Source organism: Alligator sinensis, unplaced genomic scaffold, assembly GCF_000455745.1.
Source record: "Alligator sinensis unplaced genomic scaffold, ASM45574v1 scaffold169_2, whole genome shotgun sequence".
In the NCBI taxonomy this organism is placed as follows: Eukaryota; Metazoa; Chordata; order Crocodylia; family Alligatoridae; genus Alligator; species Alligator sinensis.
Genome location: NW_005842077.1, coordinates 1,877,700 through 1,886,060, shown reverse-complemented (window position 1 = coordinate 1,886,060; position 8,361 = coordinate 1,877,700). Strand labels below are relative to the sequence as shown.

The 8,361-nt window shown below is 38.8% G+C and overlaps 1 protein-coding gene across 1 annotated transcript in view; it reads right to left on the bottom strand.

The window, feature by feature from the left end:
* The window catches only part of ZNF827 (zinc finger protein 827), a 165,888-nt gene that overhangs the window by 95,374 nt on the left and 62,153 nt on the right, over window positions 1-8,361 (bottom strand). Inside the window, exon 6 of the mRNA XM_025204324.1 lies at window positions 6,064-6,297. Coding sequence (XP_025060109.1) covers window positions 6,064-6,297 — 234 coding nt within the window. The remainder of the gene's footprint in view (window positions 1-6,063; window positions 6,298-8,361) is intronic.

The window sequence follows — 8,361 nt, the reverse complement described above, 5'->3', positions numbered from 1 at the left end:
AAGGTCTGACTGTAGCCTGTTGCTCCCTTCTATTGTGCCCACATCCCCCCACATCTTGGTATCATCAGCAAATTTGAACAGGGTGCTTTGCACCCCCTCATCCAAATCACTGATGAAGATGTTGAACAGGGCGGGCCCGAGGACCGAGCCCTGCGGGACCCCACTGCCCACGTCCTTCCAGGCCGAGAAGGAGTTAGAGGTTCCCAAGAAGTATCAGTTTGATAGAAACCAATAAAAAGTATGAAAGCTGTAAAACAAAAGTAATCTAACTCTTAAGATTGTTACAACAATCTTATGTTGCTGTATCCAGAACTAATGGATGTAATGTCTACTATCATAAGTAGATGTCGGAAGAAGTATATGATAACTTCTGTTTCTGGTAGTATTGTAGTGAAATACATTTTATTCAATGCAGTAATAATAAAATAAACCAAGAGTCCCCAAAAACATCAACAGAAAGATCCACAGAGAGTTCACTTCCACTATGAATCGGATTCAGCAAGTAGAATCATTTCTTAACAAATAGCAGCCCCAAAACCATTTTCTGCTTGAAATATAGTTCAATAAGAGTCAGCAAAATTGGTTTTGACAAACTTTTGCAGTATATTCAGAGGTTTTACCAATTAATAGCTAGGAAGCATTTAGGGCCAGCATTCAGTTAAGGGCCCCCAGATATTTAATTCATTTTCTGGCAAAACAGCAAAACAAAGAACAAACGTTTGTACTTTACAGTACCTTCAGAAGATATTAAGTGCCTTGAAACATTTCAAATGAACCTCACAACACTTCTGAGTTTCAATGAGTCAATGCAAAAATGAGGATGGAACCTAGGAAAAACTGGGCTCCTATCCCCGTGCTTTAACTAGATAATGTGAGAGGCAAGGACTTTGGAGGGCAATCTCTTTTACTAAACTAACTATGTATTGGAATAAAGTTAGACAAGCTATCAAATGCAAGACATTCTTCATCAGATCTCTGACGATAAGAAGCCAGGCACAACCTAGCAAAACACAGGAGTGGGGAAGGGCTGAGAGAAATTTTCTGGGGGAGCAGGCACACAATTGGCAGAAGAAAAGAAGCTGATTACTGCGAGATCAAGGCCTATACAAAAGGAAGGAGGGTCAATCTCACCTTCCTTGTGTAGAAAGAATTCAGGAGTTGGACAAATTATAACGTGCCATAAACCTGATATCAGTATTTAGTCATTACTTCTTAGTGTCTAGCCAGCTTGTGATTTTTTGTTCCCAAGTTCACTTTTTAAAGGTGTTAGGTAGATTTCACTTGAGTACAAGACCAGTAAGGTCAGAGAGAGAATGGCTGTTCTATAAGACAGACATGTGCTCGTAATGGTGTAACCAGAGACCTGATGAAGAATCTTACATTTGAAGCTTGCCTAGCTTTATCTCATATATATAGTTGGTACAATAAAAGAGATCACCCTAAGAAATGATTGCCCCTAGCATAATTTCTGGACCATCACAGCTACAACATCACTCTGTAAACTAGTGGAGCAGTCAGATGTTAAGATGTGCTCAACATGCGTTAGGTATACAATTTGGAGATACTTCTTGTTGGAAAAGTCCTAGCTTTGCTACACTACAATGACAATTAGCACACATTTTATTGCTTGAACGCTCATTAAGTGCAATTAGCACATCATAAATGTAATGTGACAAGGCCCTAGATAACTGATTTTTTCAGAGAAGAGAAATGTGGTGTATTTAATTTATCTATCCCAACTTTAGTAAAGCATTTGATATGATACCCACTAAAAATTAGTTCTGCATAAGAAGATGCGAATTACCACAAGAATTGTAAGGTGGGTAAAAAATACAGGGCTAAAGGAGAAGACAGTGGATTGTGCTGAAATAGTAACCGTCAGCTAGAGGAGAGCTTACTAGTTCAGTTCTTCAAGAACCAGTCTTGGGACCACTATTATTAATGACCTTGGTACAAAAAGTAGGAGTGTTCTCATGAAAGTAGCTGATCACACAAAGCTGGGAGATACTGTCAATAAAGGGGAGGGTTGGAAGGTTATATAAGAAGAACTAGATAACCTTGATGACTGGAGTAACAGAAATGGGATGAAATCTAATAGCACAAAATGCAAGGTCACGGCACCAAGGAACTTCAAAGAATTTCCACTATAAGCATAGTATTTATTAGTTGGAAGAGAGAGTGGAGAAGAAACACGTGTGCTATTAATCTTTCACAGTACAGCCTATGAGCTGCCATTGTTATATGGCCATGACAAAAGCAAATGTGAACCTAAGACAGGACAGGCAAGGAATTTCCCGTGAAGACAAGGATGTATTAATACCTTTGTAAGAGGGCCTAGTAAGACCTCATTTGGAATGCTGTATGCAATTCTGATCATCCATATTCATGGAAGATGAGTTCAAGGTGGAACAGGTACTGAGAAGAGCTAGTAGGGTGATCAATGGAATGGCGTAAACGTCACAGAAGAAGAGACTAAAGACTGAAAGAAGATAGGATTGTTTTTTATAAATGCATCGTGGGGGATAAGTGCCCAGGAGAGAGAAGAACTATTTAAGCTAAAGCATAAGGTCGGCACAAAAACAAATGGGAACAAACAGGTCATACAGGTCATATAGGCTGGAAATTCAATTAAGGGTTTAACCATCACTGAAATGTTGTTCTGGAACAGCCTCTTAACAGGAGGCAGAGGCAAAAAAAACCTACCTCATTTTAGATGGAGCTTGATAATGTGTGAACAGATTATATGACTTGAGCATATGACATGATACAGAGCCCTGAACTAGATTACCCAGGAGGTCCCTTTCAGTCCTGTGTTCTGTTTAACTCAAGAAGGGGTTTATTCCAGTATAAACAATTTTCTTATTAATGGGAGTGAGGACAAGGAAGCCTGTCAAAAAGAATAAAGCCATCATACACCATTAATTATGTGTGTACAATTCCACCCTATCTTGTAATTCATGGGTGTTTCTCAGACACCATATACCTGATATCATTATGTGTCTGATTTTTGTTTATCAAAAATGCAGGAGTTGCTTTTTTCTGAATAAATGTCTAACAGAAAAACTAGCTCTTTTTTCTCCATCCCAACTTTATCACACCTTACTATGCATTCTTTCTTTGAATAAACCAACCAGCCTCACACTGCATCAACTTACTTTGGGCAACCTATAAGCTAAACTAAATAATAATAAGTAATACTTATCCCATTCAGCAATAGAGCTCACAATGATGGCTATGCATTATTAGCCACTTTACACATGGGAAGCAGGAGACAGAGAAGGTTGATGTCCAAGAGCACAAATCAAGTCTGTGGCAAAAGCAAAAGTTCACTGACACTTCCAGTCAGGCCCCCAGTGCACTGAACCAAACTGTCTCCAAAAGAGACGTAAAACCATGCCTTTTAAACATCTAAAGGACCTTGTTTTCATGCGTGTTTTACTGGCAAGCAAACTCATGTGCTTATTAAACAATAAGCAAACTTTATCTGACAAGATGATTCAGGTAACAAGGAAATGAAGGTTGCCTAAAGAGAAAAAGTTTTAAAACTTCTCCTGATGCATACCACTCTGTGCAAAAAAGGAAAGTATTCAATGCTCTTGAAAGATTATATATTAACAAAACATACCAATACCTCCACTACTTCCACAGAAAGAAGTTTTTAGAGTGTAATATTAGAAAATTAACTAAACAGATTGCAATGTGATTGAAATTTCCAAGGGATGCCTGCAGTGAGACTGGGTACACCAAACTGAGGTGAGCATAGTGTACTTTTCTCACTAACCAAGTTTGGTTTTTTAGGGATGCCCAGCTGCTTTTCTATATTACAGAATGGATAAGATTATAGGAAAGGCAGTTGATTGGCATTTGAAAAAACATAACTTTATTTGGATTTCTCACAAAACTGTATGAAATGTTACAATAAGGATTAAAAATATTGGCAATATTACTGTTTATGTAAATAGGCTGATGGGAGCACGTGTTTGCAGTATGATCCTGGCTGCTCTTCTTACTGTGTAAGTGAGACTTGCAGAGAACTGTGTGTAGTATAGGTTTTTTGCCCACTGCAGCACAAACAGCATTCAACAAAAAACAAGTATTGTCCACACATTCTTTACCAGGCAAGTACACTCTATCAAAAGACTTGTTTTACACCTATTTATAGAATATACCATGCCTAGAAAGTGGACTTGATAACAGACTTTTCCATCCCAGGAGTACGAGGCTATCCAATGATACCCATTCCCACAAATCCTTGGTCTTTCCAACAGCAAAAAAAAGGATGTTGCTTCATTTTGAAATTATTTTAAAGTTGCTGAAAATTCCAATCACTTAAACGTAGCGCAGAATTAATTAGATGAGGTGGGGAACTCAATAATCATCTCAAACTATTATATCTTAATTAAATCAAGAAATTAAACAGTCTTAGAAACACTGAAAAGGCTTTTCAGAACAATATTATTTGACCAGTCCCACCCTGAACTCTATCCTAATGCTCCCCAAAGCCCCTGCAACTTCTGTGTCAAATGGGAAAACTGAACAGTTTAGCCATCACCAACATATAAATCAAGGTTAGTGTAACCCCACCCACTGGCTAACTCAGGAATATCAACTGCTACAAGGCAGTATTTGTAAGTAAATCCCAATTAATTCCTTACTTTCTAACGTATTGATCAGCCAGAAATACCATAATCAGCAATTTTTGCTGAATTGCTAAAAAGATCACAGAAGCGCTTTGCTAATGCCTTTCTTTCCTAGCCTTTAATCACAAGGAGTTCTCAACTGAAAGTGACTGAAGACTGATGTAAGGTTTTATATATAGTCTCTGAAAATTTCTTTAGAGTAGCAGATGTGGAGCAGGTCAATAGATATTTCAAGCAGGCATATTCTAACCTAATATACAAAACAGTACCAACTTGTGTTTTAACATAAGACAGGATTCCAGGTTAGCGTTGTTACTATTCAAGTTTCTCAGTCACAGTTCATAATACCTCCAGAAGAATTAGATTAGAGAGCTATCCACACATGCACACACAAGGGTGAAGATAAACAGGAAAACCACCAGTTAATATCCAGAGAAGTGGAGAGCTCTGTTACCAGAACGCTGCAGTTGGAGTGTTGTCTATTTCTATTCAAAATGCCACCCCACTGGCTATGACAGCATGCTAATCAATAAAAAATGTACTTAGTATTATTTGGGGCTCTGTAGGGAATCCTGCCCTCCCCTCAAAAAAATTACATTAAATTAATGCTTATATTTTTGTATTCTAGATATAAATCATTAATTCAGCATGAAAGTCACATAAATGTAGGTGGGATTCTGAGTTCACTGAAATTGAAGCTTATTAAAAGCTTAAAGTACCTGTTACCAGCACAGAGGATCCAAAACAGCCAGATTGATCCCTTTATTCACAATACTTGCACCAAAAAAACCCCATAATAAAAACAAGCATGGTTTTTTTCTTAAGTCCTCCTACAACTTTGTATATGTATTCACACGCACACACATGCGCACACAAAATCCAATTGTATGGCCGGAGTTTATATTCCTACTCTGCATATGGAGAGATAATGTAAGGCAAAAGAATCAAGTTTAAACGGTTTGGAAAACAGCAGAAAGCCTGTCCAAACTTGCAGTCTCTTTTCAATAACAGTCTTACAATTTAGGATACTAAAGAAAAAGCTCAAAATATCTATAACTGATAAGGCTATGTCGGTATATATTTCATGCATATTTCAGGACAAGCATATATACATTCTAATGATAGTCACAGAGAGACAAACAGATACGAATAAATTAAGTATAAGGAATGTTGGTATGTTTTAAACCTATTTCAACATTTAAGCCATCAGTTCTTTTCACTTATTTTATAACAATTAATGTGCATGCCATTTAAATCTGTGCACTGCAATAGGATGATAGGAACCTTATATATAGCTGTGGATGAGTGGATATCTTCACCGCTCCTTCAATTGTAACTGATGCCACACATTCCTTCTTCAAAGTATCCCTGCTAGCATACATGGAAAATTTAAGAGGCTGAATATTTTTAAATTAGTTACTACCTGAGAGCTTCATAAGGAGCTCAGACGCTGCCTTGACTGACATGTCCTGCCTTAACACATTTGCCTGCACTTCCTGTGGCTTGAGTTTCTCCTCAGGGAGGCTTGGGGCTGAGGCTTCAGATCCCTGGCTGAACGCATAGCTGGACTGAGACAAGGTTGAACTTGCAGTTTCTTCATCCTTAGGCTCGTCTTTCACTTTAAATTTAGGAGTCAAGGGCTCTTTTTGATTTGCAGCTGTCAAAGGAAGAAAAAAGAAAGCGAGACTTAATGAGGTGTGTAATGTATAATCATACAGCAGCCAGTAACAGGAACAAACTACATAACCCGAGAAAGGCTGGAGCAGGTATTGGACACTAGCATATAAAACACTAATTTTAAAAGACCAAGGAGATAGGCAAGCACTTCCACTTTTTGTATAAAGCAGTGTTTCCCAACTTTTCCAGCCCAAGGCACTTACATTAATAACAAATTTCTGTGGCACATCTGTAAAGGCATTCCCCATCCTCATACCTATGGTAACTCATTGCCATTGCAAAATTCTGCGGCATACCTGTTCATTTCTGACGGCACACTTTTGTGCCGTGGCATGTTGGTTGGGAAACACTGATATAAAGTAACATATTGGGACACATAAGGTCAGAGCATTGAATCACAAGGAAATTTGCATCTTCTGTTCCTCCCTTCTTTCTTCCTGCCCCTGTCCTCAGCTACAGCCTGGCTATTCAAGCTGGTTTGTACTTTGTCCACAGGCTTGATGGACATCTAAGGCAAGCATTCTACATAATGGGCAATTTGGCACAGGACATCAGCATTAACTTATCAAGCTACTAGTTAGAAAGAGCATAGAAAAGAGATAAGAAATAAAAGATAAGGGAAGAGGGCAACTAATGATGAGTTTTAATTATTTTAGCAAGGTGAATGTTAGGATTTTTAGAGGCCGCCCAACACTTCAAGAAAAATAAGCCCATACAATCACAATATTTTGACGATTCTGTTAGAATATCATTTCAAGCCCCGAGTCAAAAAAGAGCCTTTTTTTTTTTAACATCCTTTAAAAGACTTACAGAACCAACTGTTCCTTCCCCAAACAGGTTTCTGAAACCTTGGTGTCCGGCTTATGCTGGGCACACAAATACACTGGTAAATGAAATAGTTCTTTAATTATCAGATGATGCTGCTGGATCTCTGGCACTGAATGTGAACATCTGGCTGCAATCAGGGACCTGAATGCTACTTAACACTTAAATGCCAAACATTCAAAATTCATGAGTTAGTCCCCCACCAAAAAGTTATGAAAATGGCTTCAATCATGAGGGTTTTTTTTGTAAAAGTAGCATTTTCAACCTCTCTTTTGTTTCTTATCCTTTAGGAGAAACTCCCTGCCTCCAATTGGCTTTCAAAATGTCACTTTAAACAGAAATACAACATAGAAATACATGTCCTTATGGCAAAGGACTCCCCTTAGCTCAGCAAACCCCAGGAGCCAGAGAAGCAACCCCAAGCTATCCCTTGCTAATTTCTCACCTGCCTAAGAACAGACTAGGCAGCTGACCCTATTCCCATTCCATGCTCTCAACATCTCCTGCCTCCATCTCCTCTACACTCATACACACAGTCCCCATACTTTTCTTTCCTTCCTACCACATTCTCCCTCTCTGCCACACCGCATTTCATGGCACACCCTCAGTTAATTTCCTGCTCTCTTCAGTCCCCTTCTTCCCCTCTCAGTGCTTCTCAGAAACCCAATTCAATCTGCCTTATGCCTTCTACCATTCCTTTAGCTTCTCATAGCTTCCTCACTCATTTCCTAACACGTTACCCCTCCTAACTGCTCCCATCACCAGCACCTCCACCTTTTCTGATGCCTTCCAGGAAGGCAGCCTGGCCCACTAGAAACAATGGAAGATAATGAAAATTCTGGCAGTGAGCTGGTTCAACTTTTACTTCCCATTTTTAAACTGAGCTCACATTCAAATCCTGAACTGCTACCTGTTTTTAGAAAGATTGCATTAGCTTCTACCGCAAAACTTGAAGCCCTGCTGTTTACATTACAGGGCTGCTTGGTTTGGCTCTGGGGGACCTGTACTTTTAGGCTGGCTTGCTAGTTGGCCAGATCCTCTGAAAGAACAGGATTTCAGGAAGTGGCACAAATTGTGCATACTGAATCAACATGTACGTTTCAATGCATATCCACTGTTCTCTCTTAAGGAATTAAATAGGCTTAAATGTGTTCTTGTTAGTATGCATGATTAGCGTTTATGCTCCCAGACAAAATTTCAAATTCACCAAAATGCAAGT